Source organism: Nyctereutes procyonoides, unplaced genomic scaffold, assembly GCF_905146905.1.
Source record: "Nyctereutes procyonoides isolate TBG_1078 unplaced genomic scaffold, NYPRO_anot_genome, whole genome shotgun sequence".
Taxonomy (NCBI): domain Eukaryota; kingdom Metazoa; phylum Chordata; class Mammalia; order Carnivora; family Canidae; genus Nyctereutes; species Nyctereutes procyonoides.
The window spans coordinates 31,097,462-31,117,028 of record NW_026575159.1 but is presented as its reverse complement, the minus strand read 5'-3'; the positions used below and the strand labels follow the sequence as shown (position 1 = coordinate 31,117,028).

The window sequence follows — 19,567 nt, the reverse complement described above, 5'->3', positions numbered from 1 at the left end:
GAGCGGTCCCGGGATCACACGAGTGGGAGTCCCCGGCTTCCAAACACCCTTGGGCTGGCTCCGGTCCACGGACATGGGACCGACACACTTTCCCATCTCAGGGCCATTGGGATTCCGGGATCCCGTGGCGGGTGGGTGGCCGAGGCGGCAGTGGGGTCTGGCCTGCTCCCTGACCCTCGGCGCCCGCCAGCCCAGAGAACTGGCACCAGCTTTCCAGAAAGCCACCGTCCTGGCCAACAGAAACAGCATCCCTGCCCATTCCCACCAGCTGCCTGCCCCTCAGGGTCCACCCAGGCTCCTGCCATCCACACCCTGTGCCTGTCAGTGCCGGGGGGGGGGGCTCTGTGCAGAGAAATGGGGCCCCCACCCCGCAGGGCCTTGTTCACATCCTGGCTGCACCTCCTGGTAGCCGGGTGGCCTCGGCTCCTGCCCTCGCTGAGCCTTGGCTCCTCCGATGACGAGAAGGGCGTCGCACCCCACCCTGTGCCCTTCACCAACCAAGAGGAGGCGGCCTGGCCCTTCAGAGGGGAGGGCGGGGTGAGCAGCCCCAACACCCAGCAAGACGAGACCAAGCTGCAGCAGGAGAGAGTGTGGTTAGACACTAGGAAGAAGGGGTAGCGAGGGCGAGACTCTACGCCGCATACAGGACAGGCATACAGCACCCAGGAAGCTCTCTGGGGAACCCCGTGACGGCGAGAGGCCCAAGCGCCCATGATGGGGCCCTGGTAGCCGGAAGCCCTGCCCTGCCTGCCCCACTTTTAAATGAGTGAACATTTATTGAGCTCCTACTGTATACCCGCACAAGTGCTGCGTGTCCGACGGGGAGAAACGAGCAAACTTCTGGCCCTGCCCAGGAGGAATTAACTGAACTTCTAGCTTGAAACAGACCTGCGGGTGATGCGGGTCCACGCTGCTCCCGGAAGGCAGGCTGGCTGAGGGAAGGCAGGTGGTCTTCGGGGAAGAGGCGGCCCTGAAGCGAGGGTGGACTTGGGTCTAGAAAGACGTGGGAGGACGTTCAGGGCGGAGACCCGTTGAGGGGAAGGGACTCGGTCTCCGCGGGCGTGAGGAAGAGGAAATGCCACTGGGTCTGATTCTCCATCTGTGGATGCGAGCGGAGCCGGCGGCCCTGGGCTCTTAGAAGGGACAACATCTTGGAATCATGTGGAATCGTGGAATCTTAGAACCAGTGACATTTAGAGCCTGGGATCTCTGTGTCCCACACCTCGGAGGCCACGAGTCCTCCTGCCCACCCAGCACCAGCGCCCACGCAGCGGCTCTGGGCCGGGCCATCTGGGCTCTGCTCGGAGCATGGATAGTGACAGGGAGCTCACCACCTCGGGCGAGGGAAGGTGGACAGGCTCGTCCTAGAGCCCCGGCTGCTGCCGCAGCGTCCCTGGCGGACACAGCCCCCTCGCTGGCCCGAGGTAAGCCTGGGCGTCCCGGCCGCCCCACCGAGGCCTGCTGAACAGACACAGACAGACAGGGCAGTTCCGGTCCCACGGGGCCGTCCAGAGGCCAGGAAGGCTGAAATATAAAGCAGGTCCCGAGGCCCCGCGGGGGACGCGACCGGCTTCTGGCTTGGTGAGCCCGTCTGGCTCTGCCCGGGGAGCCATGTCCCCCCACCCCCCCCCACGCCCCGGCCCCGTGCCCCCAGAACCTGGGCGTCCAGGGTCTTGGGACAGCACTGTCTGAGTGCGGGGGGGGGGGGTGGCGGGGCGCCTTCTCCCCATGCCCAGGGTGGGTTCCTGAAGCTTCGGGGCTCAGGCTCTGAGGGCCTGGCCCAGCCCCACCGTCCCCCACCGAACTTGTGACCTGGGGCAGGTGACCTCACTGGTCCTCTCTGTCCAACAGGGATGGCGACAAGGGTGCCCCCCGCCGGGGGCTGTTGGTGGACTCCCGAAGTGCCTCAGACCGCGCAAGCCTGGCACACGGCAACCGCTCCTCCATACACGGCAGCCTCGGCCACCGCCGCCTGCTGAGCCACTGACCCCTGGGCCACTCTCTCCAAACCACAGGTCATGCCCCAGCCGTGGGTCAACTGAGCGGGGCCCCAAGTGGCACTGAGCCACCTGGCAGTGCCCAGGACTCAGTAGGGATAAGCAGGGACCCCCCATACGTCCCCAGGCCACAGGAGGCTGTGGGGAGGTGCCAGGGCTCAGGCCCCGGAAGGGACTCCCTACACCTGTCCCCGCATCGCCCCACAGCCCCTGCACTGGACAGGCCCAGAGGTTGGTTCTGCTCTCTCCTCAGCCCCAGGCCCGGAAGGTCCCCATCCTGAGACCTCAGAGAGCCGTGGAGCCCAGGGGAGGTGAGGGGCCCGGCCTTCCTGCCCTGCAGGGATGGGGCAGATGAAATGAGCCGTGCAGGCACAGGCTGTGGCGGGGCACCCGGGTGGCCCCCGGGCAAACCGTCCTCTCTGCCCCCAGGGGGAGACCTGCCACCCTCCCAGCATCTCTGGAGCTGGCCCTGGATGGGCTCTGTGGGCCCGGAAGCCGCCAGTATGCACCCCCACCCCGACTGGCCAGTGGCAGGTGAGGGGCCAGGCCACCAGGGGAGCACCTGCCTGGACACGGGGAGGCCGAGGGGCGGAGGCCACGTCTGAGGCTGGAGAGCAGGGCCCCACTCCTGGCCTTGGTTTGCTCCCCTGTAAGAGGCGAGGCCAACACCGTGGGCTCCACGGTCAAGGCTGAGCCACGTGTGAACCATGGGATGCCCGTGGGTCCCCTGAGGAGCTGCTGCCCTCGGGTAGGCCAGATCTGGCTCAGGGGAGACTCGGTGACCCCGAGCCATCTCCTCCTGCTTCGAGGTGCCCCTTCCACCCAGTGCCATGGCCCAGCTGGATGAATGGGAGGGGCTGGCGTGGGCTCCCAAGAGGACTCGATGTTGGCTGGAGAGCAGCGTGCATGCGCATCTGTGTGTGCACATCTGTGTGTCACATGTGTGCATGCACACGGGGGCTGAAGCGGGGTGAGACTCCTCCAGCAAGCCCTCCTGGATTGGACCCTCCCCTTGCAGACCCGGGCCCCCACCTCAGCCCAGCGCCTCTGTACCTCCTTGCCATTCCTCCGGGCCTCAGGACCTCTGCCAGCACCAAAGCCCCCCAGCCCCACGTCCCACCCTAGGCCCACCAAGAACCAGGCCCACAGTCTCACGAACCCACAAGGCAGGCTGTTCTCACAGTCCCAGAAGTTGAGTTTAACGGGAGGTCGGAACAACCCTGGCCTGGCCCCTCAGAGGGCTATGGGCCCAAGAGTCGGGGCTGCCTTGTGGCTGCTGAGGGTGGCCTGGAAGCCCCGGCCGGGTCCCCACCGGCATCTGCAGTGACCCATTCGCTGTGTGGCTTTGGGCAGGTCTCTAGCCCTCCCCGGACTTCAGTTTCTCCACCTCTAAAAAATCAAAGGTGGGACAAGATGAGCTCTGAGGCCCCTGGGCGACAAACATGGCATAGAGAGTGGTCCAGGGACTTGGGGGGTAATACCCAGGGTGGTGGTCCCAGGAGTCATCTCCGGGATGGCCCCAGAGCTGTGTAGCACGTTCCCAAGGTCACTATGCACTAGGCCCTTGCTAAGTGCCCAGACGCCTCTCCCTCCACGAGGGGGGACGAGGTGGCCGAGGTCTAGTTCTGCAGCCCAAGTCAGCCCCACCCCTTCTGGAGTGTCTCCCAGCCCACCCGTCCTCACGCTCTTGTAGACTCTGCCTCACCTGAGCCTCATTCCCTCTAGAGGGCCTGCCCTGGTGTCTCCAGGTATTCCACTCTGCTGGGAATGCTGGGATGCTGGTGTTGCCGGGGATGCTGGGGTTGCCGGGGATGCTGGGGATACTGGGGATGCTGGTGTTGCCGGGGATGCTGGGGATACTGGGGATGCTGGGGTTGCTGGGGATGCTGGGGATGCCGGGGTTGCTGGGGATACTGGGGATGCTGGGGATGCTGGAGATGCTGGGTTTGCCAGGGATGCTGGAGTTGCTGGGGTTGCCGGGGATGCTGGGGATGCTGGGGATACTGGTGTTGCCGGGGATGCTGGGGTTGCCAGGGATGCCGGGGTTGCCGGGGATACTGGGGTTGCTGGGGATACTGGTGTTGCCGGAGATGCTGGGGTTGCCGGGGATACTGGGGATGCTGGGGATGCTGGAGATGCTGGGGTTGCCAGGGATACTGGGGATGCTGGGGTTGCCAGGGATGCTGGAGTTGCTGGGGATACTGGTGTTGCCAGGGATGCTGGGGTTGCTGGGGATGCTGGGGATGCTGGGGATACTGGTGTTGCCGGGGATGCTGGGGTTGCCAGGGATGCCGGGGTTGCCGGGGATACTGGTGTTGCCGGGGATGCTGGGGTTGCCGGGGATACTGGAGATGCTGGGGATGCTGGAGATGAGCATCCCTGTGACACAGGACCAAGTGCTTCCTGAGAGAAGGGGCACCTGGCCCGGGGCCTTCCACCGGCTGTGTTGTCCCCACTTTCTGGGAATACACGAAGGGCCATGGTCCCTGGCCCCTATAAGCGACTGGTCCAGCCAGGCTCAAAGCCAGGGCTGCCCAGGGGCCTCCCCCTTCCCAGCCTCCCAACACCCCCGCCTGGGACGCTCCTCCCTCGAGGCCACCTTTCCCAGAGAGGGAGAAAGGCCCCACCCACCCTGCCCTCACTGTGGATGACTTGCCCCCCACCAGCGGGTCCAGAGCATGGAAGGGACACGTGGCCAATGACCCCTTAGGAGCCCCTCAGCTCCTGTTCCTGTCTTCCCCAGGTGATCTCCAGGGACACCCCCCGCGCTCCCAGCAGCTCGGGTCCTCCTGCAGAGCTGGCCTGCGGCCCCCACCCTAGCCGCTCACCCCAGGCAGCCTGCAGGACACGCTGCCAGGGCCCCAGCGCTGTTTACACCCTCGAGTGACACCAAGACAAGGGCCACTGGGGACGATGAATGAGGTCTGGAGCCGCAGGCACCAGCACGGTGACGGGACCTGCCTGGCTGTCACTGAGTGTCCCCTGCCTGCCCCCCAGCCCCCCCTCAGTGGCTCGGCTGCTATTTGTGGCTGAATCGCTCCTAATGGCAGACTCTGGTCCCTGTGGCAGAACAAGCCGCGCATGGTGAGGATCGCTGTGAGCCCTGGGGACAGCGCTATAGGAGTTCACAGTGCAGCTGAGAGAGTGGGGGGCTCCTGCGGGCTCAGGGAGGGGCTCCAGGAGGGGTGGCCATGCCCTGACCGCAGCCAGGGACAGCCTGGCCTGAGCCAACCCGTGGAGGTGACTGTGCCTGAACTCCGGTCTCCCCTGAGGGCTATGGGGGGGTCCCCGGAGCCTCATGGGCTCCAGCGCCTTCCCGCCACCGCCCCCAGGAGCCCTGGGCCTCCAGAGAGGAGCCTCCCTGGGGGAGGGGTCCCGGAAGCCCACCCTGGCTGCTCCCCAGGCAGCCCGTGGGCGTGTGTTTTGCTCTAGAGGGTCCCCCCAGGATGTCTTTGGGAACCAGCCTGTGCCTGGCCGGCCTGCCCGTGACTCAGCGGCAGGCTCTAGCTCATAAAATTCGAGCCTCCACTGGCTCAGCCCTCCGGCCCCCGCCCACATCCTGGCGGCTCCAGGCTGCCCTGTACAGAAACAACAGGGCCTGGACACTCCCTCGGCAAGATCCTGGGTGCCCCGCCTTGCTAGCCTGGGGCCGGGCCGCCCTGGGCCAGAGACTCCATCGCCTTCCTGGGCCCCGCTTCCCCTCCCAAGACACAGAGCACAGGCTTCTAAGAAGAGCAATGGTAGCCTGTGGGCTGGGCCCCGAAATAGCAGGGAAGCTGCTCCGGGAACCACCCTCCCCCAGAATCTTCGATGGCTCCCCACTGCCCTCAGGCCCAGTCCACCACTCTGGTTCCCACAGGGCAGCTAAGCCCCGGAGTGGACGGGCTCAGGTCACTCCCTGCTCCACTGCGTATCCCCGCCCTCTGGTCCGGGGACCCTGACCTGTCGGCCCTCTGCCCACCTTGCCCTCCCGGCCGCACCCTTCCCCAGCTGGTTGTTGGCTGCCCTGGTGGCCCCCCCAGACTAAGATCTCAGGGCCCGGGGCCTGGTCTCAGGCAGCAGCGTCTCTGTTCTCAGTGCCCAGCACGCACCAGCTCAGTCGGTGCCTGGGGGAGGGTGCTGGGTGCCCCCCCCCCCGCCCGCATGAGTGAGGAGCAGCACGGGGATGGGAGACTGGACAGGGCACTCCTGGAGAGGGGACAGCCCAGAGCCACCCCTGAGCTCCCCCTGCCCCGCACGCGGCCCCCCTCCAACCGCGAAACCCCGACTGGCCCAGGCTGCCCACGGGCCGCCACCCTGTCCCTCCCGGCCACCACTCCCAGATCAGGCCTGGCTACCGAGATTTTCAACCCGCTGCCCCATCCCGGGGGCCCTGGTCACCTCCAGGTCTTTCCCATGCACCCGACCCCACATGTCCCCACGGGGTGGTAGCGCTTGCAAGGGTCACAGCAGGTCCCGTAGGGGCCCCGGGCTGGTGCTGGCCCCACCAACACACCCGGCATGCTTGCGCCCCTGGGAAGCCACATCCGCCCCAGGGACATGCGGGAGGGGCACCCACAGGGGCCAGATGCTAGGGTGCGGGCCCAGGTCCCGGGTGCACAGACACACCCAGGCTCAGAACACGCCAAACACAGAAAACCCAGAGAGCAGTTCACGAGCCCGCAGAGCCACGGTGGGCAGACGTGGGAGGAACAGTCCCCCTCCCCTGTCACACGGGAGCGCCCTGCACTCTGGGGGGGGCCTGCATCCTCCCCCAGACCGGGCACTAGGAGGACCCAGAGCCAGCCCCAGCTCGGCGCCCCCCAACCCGGGTGCTGCAGCTTTGGCTCTGCGCCCCCGTGCCTCAGTTTCCTCTTCTGTCTGAGCGGGGGCGAGCTGCCCGCTGCTGCCCCTGGCTCCCTCCCCCAGGCCTTGGAAACAGGCTCCTCCAGGGGGCCGGCCCGGGAAAGGAGCCCGCCCCGCCCCCACCCCGCCCCCACCCCTCCGCTTTGCCCAAAAGGAGCCCCGGCGCGGGCCTGACGTCAGGCCCCAGGAAGGCGGGTCGGGCGCGGACCGAGTGGCCCGCAGAGCTGCCCCGAGGAGGTCGCCGGGCTCAGCTGCGCCGCCTCTGTCTCCAGCCGCGGAGCAGGCGAAGGTGCGGTGAGTCCCCCGAGAGCCTGACGGTGCCCGAGCGTCCTCAGTCCCCAGCAGGGCAGGCAGCACAGGGGCCGCGGGGGCCGAGGGGCTGAGGACCTGCCCCCGGACCTGGGGAGGGGGGAGGCCAGAGCCTGAGAGGGGCCTCGAGGTCGCACCCCGCAGGGGGCCATTGTACAGATGGAAAAACCGAGACCGGAGGGCGCGGGCGAGGTGGCTGCTGGCAGCTGGCCGGGCTGGGTGGAGAGAGGGGAGCGGGGGCTCCGGGGGGCTGTGGGGACCTCCCTCCTGACCCCAGAACCCCACCCGTGCTGCTCCCACGCCCCCTTCCCTGGATTTCATTCATCCGCGCGCTCATTCATTCAGCATCTCGCTGCTGGGCCACGGGCGCCCAAAGCTGTGCCTCAGTTTTCACACCTGTCGAGGCACAGGGGGCGGCGGAGGCCAGGCCCCGGGAGGCCCGGTGCTGAGCAGCATTGGGCCGCTGGCCTCCGGGGCTGGGGCAGGGCAGGGGTGCGGCTTCGAGGGCTCGGGCTCCCCGTGGGGAACCTGAGGCCCGGGGCAGCTGGCCCCCCGTCCCCCGCGTAAGCCCCGGAGCTGGCACTGCCCCTGCCTGGCTCGGGCCGCGGCAAGCGCCCTGGGAGAAGGGCTGCGGGAACAGGGTCCCGAGGGGGGCGGGCGGGTTGGGAACTGGCCTGTGGCCAGGGTGCCGGAGGGACAGACAAGGAGCAGCTGTGCAACCTCGGCACGCCGGGGCTGGAGGGCTGGAGGGGTGGTGGGGGAGCTCGCGGCCCTCGGGCGGCGGCTGGGCCTGCCCACTGGCCCCCGCGTGGCCACCCCCAGCTGGTGGGGTGCCTGGGGTGCCCCCTCCCCTCTGACGGCTTCCCCGCCCAGTGGCCGTGGGCAAGTCGCCGCCCCTCTCTGAGCCTTGGCAAAAACAGGGGTGGGGGGTGGGGGGGCTGCTGCCCCTGGAGCCCTGGTGTGTGTGGGAGGGGGGTTCTCCGAGCACCTGCACGTGGCTCTCGGCCGTCCCAGGGCACCTGATGTGAGGGGGTGCGTCTCCACACGCCCACTTCACGGGAGACAGAACCAAGGCCCAAAGGGGCCATCGGGTCATGCAGCCAGCCCAGGCCCTGCCCTCCTGGGACCGCCAGCCCCGCAGGGGAAGACGGGACACAGGAAAGGGAATGACAGCCAGCCGCCAGGTGGTGGGAGGGCAGCGGAAAGACAAAGCAAGGCGGACAGAGAAGGTGGCTGGGGGGGCTGGGCGATCTGGGAGGGCTTCCCTGTGGAGGTGCCCTGAGGTAGGAGGATGAGGATGCCCCTGAGGACACCCCGGCTGAGCCCACTGGCCCCGCCCCGCCCCCCCCACCCCCCGCCAGGGTGCTGCCCTGCAGCGAGCGGAGCCCAAGCTGACCCTCGGGCCTCTCGAGGGTCCCGGCTCCTCCACTGCCCCGAAGCCCTGCTCCCCAGGTCCTCTGGGGCCCCTCCTGCGCCCGTCACTCCCAAGCCACTTTCTTACCCACACCCCCAACCTCATCCCCAGCCGGAGCTCCGTATGGTGGAGCCAGCCCCGCCTGGGATCCTCTGTGCCCTCTGCACCTGCTCCACTGGGGCTTCGAGGTCAGGTGTGACCCCCCACCCCAAAGCTCAGGGTCCTACCCGCAAGTTGGACCCCGATGCAGGGCTGTGGGGCCTGGGGCGAGCTGCTGGCCCCCCAACCCGGGGCTCCAATCCCCCGTCTGCACAGGGGGCTGCAGTCAGCCTTTGGTGGCCTGGGGTAGGCAGGAGGCTCCACGGAGCACAGCTCAAATCGCAGCCTCTCCACCCCCACCCCACCCCCGAGTGACCCGGACACACCGCCTACCATCCTGGAAACCAGCGTCCTCACCAGCAACAGCAACGGCAACGCAGAACAGGAGCATCTCGGGAGGAGTCAGCAGGAGCCTAGGAGGAACTAGGAGGAGTGGTCTGGGGGGGGAGCCCTGAACTGCGGGATCACAGCTCTCCCTCACTGGAGGGGAGTGCAGGGGCTGAGGGAGGACCCTGTGAGCTGGGGACCAGGGGCCTGCAGCAGGTGACACGGGCAGAGACACTTGCTGGGCAGAGGGAAGAGCAGGTGCAAGGGCCACGAGTGCCCGCCTGAGGATCTGCCCCCAGGGAAGCAGGAGTGGTTCACGCCGCTGTGGGCACCCCAGGGTTGTGAGCACCGGCGGGACCTCCACGGGCAGCCCGGCCTGGAGCCGCCCCTCCCAGAGAGACCACGCAGATGGTGGCCTGTGAGCAGGGTCAGGTCCGATGGCGACCAGGTGCCCTTCTCAACAGCGCTCCACCCACCCCCTCCAGTGACCCCTGTCCCTGAGCCGGGTGGAGGAAGCCAGGCCCGGATAGGAACCTAGATTCCGGCTGCTGCCGCCACCTGGGACCTGCTAGGGGACCCAGGGCCAGGCTGGCCCCTGTCGGGGACCTCAGTGGGGACCCAGCAGTCCCTGGATGGAATAAGCAGAGAGGCTCAGACCAGCCAAAAACAGCAGGCGATGTTCTAAAGCAGATGCCGTGAAACCAAGAATAATCGTAAAAATAAACAGGCAGATGGTTCCCCCAATAATGGCTATTTTGGCCTCGGGAGGCTATGAGGGTCACCCCCCAGCAGCATGGGCATGCACAGGTACGTACGCCCCGGCAGTGCCCTGGTGCACAAGCCCCAGGTCCACAGATGCCAGCCGCCGACCCTGGTCCCTCTCCTGCCTGCACCCGAAGCAGTGGACCTGGGTTTGATTCCCAGCTCCGCCAACTTTATGCTGTGCGACCCAGGGCACGTTGCTCACTTCTCGGGGCCTCTGCTCCCTCATCTGTAAGCTGCTGAGTGGCTTTCAGGCATCCTGAAGGTGCCTGGGCCACCACAGATGCTCTTGGCACCTCGGTCAGGGACAGACTGGGCCTGCCCTCCATGCCTGCCCCTCTCCCCCTGACCCCGCACAGACCAAGCTCCGGGCTGCCACCTGCCCCCGTGCCCTACATGGCCGGCCGCAGGCAGTGGGCTGCAGGGTTGCTGTCCCCAGGGGTCAAGGGCAGCCTGGGCAGGAGCCAAGATGGCAGGACACGCCCACCTTGGCCAAGGAGGGGACCCCCTGGGGTCCGCGGGCAGGTCCCAGCTCCTGACCTTGCATGCGTGTGGGGCACGGGGCACAGACCAGCGAGCTGAGAGCCGAAGCAGGGGAGTGCAGCCCCCGCCGCTTGGTGCGGCCACCAGGCTGGGTGGGGAGGACAGAGGCAAAGGACTCCCTGCTCTGGAAGATTCCCAGGGTACGAGAGCGAGCATCACAGAGGCTCTGAGAAGCCAGGCTCTGAGCACCCTGGATGACCCTTCAGGTGGGGACCCAGGTGCCTCGGCGCTAGACAGAGATGACACCCAGCATCTCCGGTGAGGAAACCGCTCCACAACTCTAGCTAAGCCCTGTTTGACCAGCACCAGGGGCGGGGTGACAGGGACGGGCCCAGACCCACCAGGGTAACTGGGTGGGCTCCCTGGAGGAGGGGACAGCCCTTCCTGGCTGGGAGGACCGGTGGAAACCGATTCCAGGTTGGCGCCCAGAACACCGGGTGGGTTGCGAGGGCCCAGGTCAGGGGTGGGATAGGCAGGCGCTGCAGGCCAGGGTGAGAGGCGGCCTCACCCTGCAGGCCTTGGCAGGGCTCGGTGACGTTCCCTCAGCCCCCAGAGAGATGGATGAGGCTCTGTGCTGGGCTGTCGGGTGGTGCCGGAGGCGCAGATGGGAGCGCAGCCCACACTCCCCCTGCAGCCCCACCCCTGCCCTGCAGCCCCACCCCTCCCTCCAGAGGAGCCCCCACCCTCCACCCTCCCCTCCAGGAGGGTTTCCTGTGGAGGGCTGGCCCAAAGTCCCAAAGATGGGAGGGCAGGGAAGCCTTCCAGGTGGAGGAGTAGCTTGGGCAAAAGCAAGAGGTCAGAGGGTACACAGAGGGCCATCAGACTGTTGGGGTGCTGGAGGACTGGAGAGGGGGCCCCCTACCCATCGGGGGCCTCAGGTCCCTCCTGGGAAGGGCCCCGACCACGCGGGCTTCTCCTGGAGCATCTCAACCAAGCTCTGGGAGGCCTGTGATGCCCGGCTGGGGGGGGGAGGGGCCTCCCCACCTGCAGGGGTCAGGGAGGTTGGGGTCAGAAGGAAACACTGCCCTCACCACGCTCCCCCTCCTGCCCCCCTCCCGTCCACCTCTGGCCACACCTGCACCAGGTGCTCTGGGGCGGAGCCCTCCTCCAAGGCTGGCTGGGGCAGGAAGTGGTGCAGGAAGGAGACCTACGAGGTCACCCCTGCCCAGGAGCCTGCCGCCCTTGGGCCGGATCCGGTCCCGGCACCTTGCACAGTGTTCAAGGCCCTGTGAGGGTGGCTCCTGGCCTCAGCCTCCTAGGCTGCTCACCCAGGCTTCCACACCTCGAGTCCGCTGTCTCCTCCAGGAAGCCTTCCCTGATCCCACGGCCCTGTGGCTCCCAGCCACCATGCCAGCTGGAGGCCCATCTACTCCACCCAACGCACCCTGCAGGTGTCAGGGGAACCCTGGGGTGATGGGGGGGTTGTCAGGCCTGGCTCTAAATCGGACCCTGTCCCCCCCACCAAGGCATCAAGTTCTCACCTGGAAAATGGAAGGCCTGGCATAGGGGAGGGAACCCCGGGGCCCCCCACGGAAACACCCCAAGGGCTCTCTGCATGAGAAAGGTTGCCTTCAGGGTCACCCGTGGGGTGGCAAGCCCCAAGGCCCAGCTGGGTGACCCCAGCTTAGTTGCTGAACCCCCCGTCTCTGTGTCCTGTGTCCTACTGTGCTCAGTCCCCGTCCCGATATTGTACCTGCTGTTGCAGGAAGCCAGATGTCCTTTCCACTTGCTCCCCTCTCGCTTCCGGGGGCAGGCGGTGACAGTCAGCAGGTGGGGCCAAGCGGAGGGGCCAGAGGCCCTAGGCTGGGCTCGCGGGGAGCCAGTCTGCACTGCAATAGAGGAAGACTTTGTCTTCCGAGCAGCTGAACAGGCAGCAGGCTAACCGGGTGCGAGCTCCCTGTTCTCGAGGAGAGCAAGCTAAGCTCTCAGGAATCCACTGCTCATCCCCTCGAGGGTTCTGAATGTCTCTGCAATCCTCTCCTCTGCAGAAATTCACGGACGGGCAGGGAAACCAGGCAAGTGGCCAGGCAATGACAGAGCCACGGTGCTCCAAGGGCCCAAAAGAGGCCACAAATGTACTTAGGGCAACCAGGGAGGGCTCCCTGAAGGAAGAGGCATCTGAACAGAAGAGATCCTGTGTGGATCAGAGTGTATTGGTAGGATTATTTCAGCCACAAGCTATGGAAACTCAGTTCAGAGTAATGTAGGCCAAAGAGGGGGAGGATAGTTTCATTTAACCAACAAGCCCCAGGATGCCAGCTTCAGGCAGGGCTGGATCCAGGCACCAGAGCCATCTCCTCAGGACTTGGTCTCTGCGCTTGGTCCTGGTGGCCGTCAGCACCTTGAGTCTCACCTCCGACCGGTGGGCCACCCCAGGGAGGAGAGAGCTGTGGGTGAAAGTCCCCGGGGGACTGGCCACCACAGCCCTGGGCAGCTCATCCCTGGGCTCAGCGCTGCATGGGCCCAAGAACAAGGCTGAGGATGGAGCAGGACCAAGCCACAAACGGGGAAGGGAGGCTAAGCCATCCTGCCCAGGGCCCCAGGAGGCCCCCATCCCTCCTCTGCCCTGCTCCCTGGAGGAGCCGTCTGGAGCACTCCTGAGACACGGACGTGTCCAAGCCCTGGAGCACTTCAGAGGTGCAGGTGCCCACTGTGCGGATGGCAAGACAAGTGTGCGGGGGGGGGGGGAGACCTGGGAGGGTCCTCCCAATGAGACCCCACACTTCCACGAGACAGGCAGGAGCGGGAAGAGGGGAGGAAGGAAAGAGGCGGGGAGGGAGAGGCCCCTGCAGAGCTGGAGCCGGTGAGGGGGAGGAAAGCCCACCAGAACCGGGACTCACACCTGGGGGCCCAATGACGGGCAGAGAGCCTGCTACCGAAGGGGCCCCCTCTTCCTAGCGCTCACCTGTGTCCGCACGTGGCCCTGCCCCCGCCCACCAGGACCCCTCCGGGCCCTGCCCTGCTGCCTCCTGACTCACCGCCTGGGCCCACTTACAGGTGAGGGCACTGGGGTCTGTTCTAAGAAGAACCAGGTTTAGGACGGGTGACGGCCCCCGCGCCCACCCTGCCGAGTCCTTCCCGACTGACCCCAAGCCCCGGAGAGCAGCCTGCCTCCCTCTGTTCCGCCTGGAGAAGCACCTGACGTGCGCCGGCGGAGCCAGCGGGGCAGTGGGCAGGCCAGGGGCTGCGAGCCCAGGACGGTTGCCCTACAAGTTTCTAGGCCCCGGGCCGGCACCGTGCCAAGCACTACGAGGATGTGGCCTCTGCCCACGGGGCTCCAGCCAGCTGGCCCGGCTCTGAGGTCTGCTCCACCTCAGCCAGGCCCAGGACACCTGCCAGGAAGGGGGAGGGGACAGGGCTGTGCCACCGCTGTCAGACTGGCTCCCAGGACAGCCGTGCCTCCCCCCTCAGGCAGTGGAAGGCACTAGTGACCCCACTTAGCAGATGAAGGGAGCCAGGCTCGCGGGCAGGGCCGAGGACAGCCGGAGGTTGCTGGGCCGGGCGTGCCTCGCCCCACTGGAACCCGGGCCCCTGGGCCTCTGCTCGCTCACCGCCCGGGCCCGTCGAGGGCCAGGTCTGTGCCTCTGCCCTCCGCCTGGGCGGGCAGGCCCGGGGCCAGGCTGTCCCCACAGAGGAGCAGAACCTTCTCTCCTTTCCCCTCATTCCAGGCTATATTTAGAGGCCAAGCGGAGAGCGAGGCACGTGGGGAGTGGGTGCCATGGGCCTGCCGGCGGAGGGGGCCACTAGCCTGGGTGCCCCCGTCCTCCCTGAGGACCGGGGGGCTGGCTGTGGGCTCGCCCCAGGCAGACCCCGGTTCGAGTCCTGGCCTGTCCCTCCCTGAGCTTTGGTTGCCCTGAGAGTGAGCACAGGAGGCGCAGAGGCCAGGACAGTTACCCGGCACGGTGAATCCGCTCAGAATCAGTGGGAGGAAGGCTCTGCTCAGAGAGGCTCATTCGCAACCCCAGAGTGGCGGGTGGTATGCGGGACCAACCTCTGCTGGCCACGGCTACTGTGCAAACACTCCCACTACACGACGGCTCTGGCCACCGCCCGCTGGGACACCTCCCACTGCCCTGACTCCCATCTTCCTGTGGGAGCATGCATAGGCCCTGGCCGGCAGGCAGGGTGGGGGCCCTGTGTGGGCACCGTGGGAGAGCGGGCAGGGGGAGGCAAGGGGGAGCCGCAGGCCTGGGTGGCAGGAGCACAGGGGTGCTGGCCATGTGTCAGGTGGAGCGGGACTCTTGGCTGAGGGTCACATCCTTGACCAGAACAGATTCGGGGGTTGGCAGGGGAAGCCACCTCAATGAGGTGTCAAGGAGTCGTGGGGAGGCCAACAGGGAAACTGAAGCCCAGAGAGTGTAAGTCCTTCCTGAGGCCGTGTGGGGGAACGGGGAGAGGGGGCTGCTCAGCCCAGAAGCTCCCAGCCCAGTTCCTCCCTGCCCCAGAGAGGGGTGGGCCGGGTGCCGTGGGGCAGGATCAGGAGACCATCAGCGGGCCACTGCCCGGGGGACCACTTCCACAGACCAAACACGGGGTCAAGAGTCCTACAGTTGAGCTCCTCATTGTTCAAAGCAGAGTGAACAGATGCTCTGGAGAGGGGTCGTTACATAAGAATGGTACATAGAGGTGAGGCAGGGGGGTGGGCTGTGCTGGGGGCAGGGGGTCTAACAGAGGCAGAGACAGAGACAGCCAGACTCAGAGAGAGAACAAGAGACGAGATGGTGCATGTAGAAAGTCAGGGATGAGGGCTCAGGCTGTGACCAGGGTCAGGGCTCAGTGTGTGACCAGGGTCGGGGCTCAGTGTGTGACCAGGATCAGGGCTCAGGGTGTGACCAGGGTCAGGAGTCAGTTTGTGACCAGGATCAGGGCTCAGAGTGTGACCAGGGTCGGGGCTCAGTGTGTGACCAGGATCAGGGCTCAGGGTGTGACCAGGGTCAGGGCTCAGTGTGTGACCAGGGTCGGGGCTCAGTGTGTGACCAGGATCAGGGCTCAGGGTGTGACCAGGGTCAGGAGTCAGTTTGTGACCAGGGTCAGGGCTCAGAGTGTGACCAGGGTTAGGGTCAGGGTGTGACCAGGATCAGGGCTCAGTGTGTGACCAGGGTCAGGGGTCAGTTTGTGACCAGGGTCAGGGCTCAGGGTGTGACCAGGGTCAGGGCTCAGAGTGTGACCAGGGTCAGGGGTCAGTTTGTGACCAGGGTCAGGGCTCAGGCTGCGACCAGGATCAGGGCTCAGTAAGTGACAGGATCAGGGTTTGGTATGTGCCCAAGAACAGAACTCAGAGTCCGATCTGGATCAGGGCTCAGTGTACAGCAGGATTGAGGTTCCTCATATTACTGGGATCAGGGCTCAGCTTTGTTTGGGATCAGGGTTCAGACTGCATGGACACCTCCATCTCTCCTCACCTGTCAGGTCCTGGGGCGTCCTGAGCACCCTGCCCACCGCCCCCCCAGGCCGAGCACCCTGGCAGCCCTGGCCTGGACCCTCGGGCATCTTGAGCCGGCCGCTGGCCAGCGTGTGAGGCAGGCCCGGGGGAGTTTCCTGGAAGGGCAGGATCCCCGGGGCCGGCGTCATCCTGGGACTGTCTCCCAGAGGAAACGTTCTGTAATGTTTATTATTTGTCTCTCCCTGTGACACTGAGTCGAACCTACTGCAGACACATTGGAAAACCAAAAAGCATGTGGAAGGAAATCCAGAACGCTGCTCGCCGTGCGTCCCTGGAGCCAGCGCCCAGCGCTCCTCCAGGCTTTGCCAAGGCTCATTTATTTTCTCGCGGTAGAGAGACAGGCTGGGAGGCATCCGTCGCCTCCACGGGGGCAATCCTGGGGCCCCCCATGGCCCGAGCCTCCGGGTTCCCAGCCTGGTGGCCTCCGGCTCCTGCTCAGTCCCTGGAAGATCTCTCCCCACCCGGACGCCCCTCGGGCCTCCCCGTCTGCCTGAGGCAGCATCCACACACACGGCCAGCGGCCCCGCGTGTTCGGGTCCACACAGAGCCCAGCCCGGCCCAGAAGGACGGGGCGGGGGGCTGAGCCCAGGGCCCCCATGGGGCAGGTGTGGCCTGGGCCCTGGGCAGCTGGGGGCCCAGAGGCAGAGCTGATGGCCTCAGCAGGTGCTGACGTCTCTGAGCCCAAGGGCAGAGGCGCCATCTGACCCCCCAGCCCGCACCTCCTCCAGGCCAGGCGGGAGCCCGAGCCTCAGGCAGCAAGGACTCCTCCGCTGCGCCTCCCCCCCAGGCTGCCCACTTGGTGCCCCCCTCACCCCCAGGAGAACTCAGGATCCCCAGTCCCGGGGCAGAGCTGCCACAGTGAGCCTGCTCCCCGAGGCCGGCGGGCAGCTGGGGGGACTGTGGGCAGTGTCCGGTCTGCTCACAGCTACGGCCCACGGCCACCGGGCCAGGGGGCTGGGGTGGGGGGTCTTCCTTTCCCCTGGCAGGTGGGGGGAGGGCACACTGCGGCCAGGATGCCCCGCTAGGCACCCTTCCTCCCTGCTTCTCAGCTCCTTTCTCCTGAAAAAGTCAGAAATGTCCTTATTTGGAGCATCAGCCTGGCCAGGGTGGGGGCGGGGGGCCTGTTAACCCTTCACTTATAAATAGAGATAAATCTCGGCAAGTTAAACACGCAGCGCAGGAACATAAACAGGGGGGCGGGCCTTGCGCCGCAGGGAGCGCAGCGTTTATTTAACTCACACCCGCCCCACTGCTGCAGGGCAGGGGCTCCGGGGCTCCGGGCTCCCAGCGGGCAGGGGGTGGGGGAGCAGGTGCTTGGACCCCGGGCCGGGCACTGACCCGCCACCAGCCTCAGAGGAGGCGAGGACAGATGGCTGGCCTGGAGGACGGGGTCTGACGCGTGGGGGTGGGGGCGGCCAGGCGGGGCCATCACGACCCAGTTGATCCCTCAGCAGCTCACACTGGGGTTTCTCCAGCGCTGCTGGGCTCGGCAGATCCTCCTGGCGGCTCCCAACCCCAGCCATACAGGTTAGGAAGGAGCCCAGAGAGGTTAAGCGACTTGCCTGAGGCTGCACAGCAAGTATGGGAGGAACCAGGACTGGAGCCTGGGTCCAAACCCCGAACAGGTGGAGTCTCCGAACAGACAATGTGTCTCTACAGCTTACCTGTGCCACCCCCTCATCCTCCCCAGCAGTCGTGGGCCGGGGCTGCACAGCAAGGGCCTTTTCCCTTTTTTAAAGATTTTATCTATTTATTCATGAGAGACACAGAGAAAGGCAGAGACAGAGGCAGAGGGAGAAGCAGGCTCCCCACGGGGGGGCCCAATGCGGGACTTGATCCCGGGACCCCGGGGTCACGCCCTGAGCCAAAGGCCCCCCAGGCGTCCCCAGCGCGGGGCTTTACTTCCTAATACACTGAGGAGTGAGGAGCACGGCTCAGGACACTCACATTCTGCTGAAGCTCCACCCCGGCAAGTGCAAGGGGGGTGGGTCCCGCGGAGGGCAGAGGGCAGAGGGCAGAGGGCAGGCATTTTAGGGCCCCAGCGGGGCAAAGGCCCAACGATGGGAATGCTGGGGACTCGGTGAGCAGGTAAGCAGGCCCAGCTCTGACATCCGGAGGTGACCCGTCTCCTTCCTTCCAGGCCCACGCCGCGTGCCGGCCACCGTCATGTCCTCTGCGTCTCCCGTGGGGTCTTGGGCCCCGGCGGCCCCCAACGCCACGGCGGTGGCCAACAGCAGCGAGCCGGAGAATCCCCTGTTCCAGCAGTTCGCCCGGCTGGACGAGGAGCTGCACGCCGCCTTCCCGGGGCTGTGGCTGGTGCTGATGGCCGTGCACGGCGTCATCTTCCTGGCGGGGCTGGTGCTCAACGGGCTGGCGCTGTACGTCTTCTGCTGCCGCACCCAGGCCAAGACGCCATCGGTCATCTACACCATCAACCTGGTTGTGACCGACCTGCTGGTGGGGCTGTCCCTGCCCACGCGCTTCGCCGTCTTCTATGGCACGCGCGGCTGCCTGCGATGCGCCTTCCCGCACGTTTTCGGCTACTTCCTCAACATGCACTGCTCCGTCCTCTTCCTCACCTGCATCTGTGTGGACCGCTACCTGGCCATCGTGCAGCCCGACGGCTCCCGCCGCTGGCGCCAGCCCGCCTGCGCCAGGGCCACGTGCGCCTTCGTGTGGCTGGCGGCGGGGGCCGTGACCCTGTCGGTGCTGGGCGTGGCGGCGGGCGGCAGGCCTTGCTGCCGCGTCCTCGCGCTCACCGTCCTGGAGTTCCTGCTGCCGCTGCTGGTCATCAGCGTGTTCACGGGCCGCATCGTGTGCGCCCTGTCGCGGCAGGGCCTGCTGCGCCAGGGCCGCCAGCGCCGCGTGCGGGCCATGCAGCTGCTGCTCACCGTGCTCGTCATCTTCCTCGTCTGCTTCACGCCCTTCCACGCCCGCCAGGTGGCCGTGGCACTGTGGCCGGATGTGCCGCACCACGCCAGCCTCGTGGCCTACCACGTGGCCGTGACCCTCAGCAGCCTCAACAGCTGCATGGACCCCATCGTCTACTGCTTTGTCACCAGCGGCTTCCAGGCCACCGTCCGCGGCCTCTTCCGCCGGCATGGAGCCGGGTACGAGCCCAATAGCAGCAACATGGTCAGCATGCACAAGAGCTCCCGGGGCTCGGGCCACAACCACATCCTCGGCGCCGGCCCCAGCGCCTTCACGCAGGACCTGGCCGACGGGCCTGGCGCTTAGTGGGCCAGTCGCCGCAAGGGGACCAGAGGCCGGGGCTGGCCAGGCCAGGGCAAGGGCAGCGGAGACATCAGTTCTGCCCAGGAGGGCGGGCGGGCCGGGTTCCCCCAGATGGATGGGTGACGGCCCCCCGGGGCACCGCAGGGAGGGTTCGAGGCCACACGGCGCGCGTGAGCAGCACCGTCTGCCGCGGGCTTCTCGTGGACGTGGCTGTCTGACGGTGGATGCCGACCATCCGGGGGCATGGTCCGTGTCCAGCCAAAACTCAGAGGGACGGCAGGGGTGCTGCTTCTCCCCTGGCCCCTCCTCACCCTGCAAGGGATTCCCCAGAAACAGGGACAGAGGTCTTTTTAGGTCCTAGGGGATCCCACAGAGGCTCCCACCCCCCCCCACTCCCCGGGCCCCCACCCCGGGCCCCAGAGAGACCCAGGACCGAAGGGGAACGTGGGGATCACACATGTCACTTGAGCAGACAGACGGGGGCGGGGGCTCCGCGCCTCTGGAAGACAGGGCTTGGGGCCCGTGATTACAAGTGAGACGGGGGTGCGTGACTGGTGCCCAGACCCGCGGCACCTCCCGCAGGGGGAGGCTGTG

General features: G+C 66.7%; 1 protein-coding gene across 1 annotated transcript; it reads left to right on the top strand.

Moving 5' to 3' along the window:
• Window positions 1–7,065: 7,065 nt before the first annotated feature.
• On the top strand, window positions 7,066–18,991 carry GPR20 (G protein-coupled receptor 20). The gene is made up of 2 exons (XM_055314391.1): window positions 7,066–7,131; window positions 17,880–18,991. Exon 2 carries the CDS (start codon window positions 17,906–17,908, stop codon window positions 18,974–18,976), a length of 1,071 nt encoding a protein of 356 aa, XP_055170366.1. The 5' UTR covers window positions 7,066–7,131; window positions 17,880–17,905; the 3' UTR covers window positions 18,977–18,991.
• The last annotated feature ends 576 nt before the right edge of the window (window positions 18,992–19,567 follow it).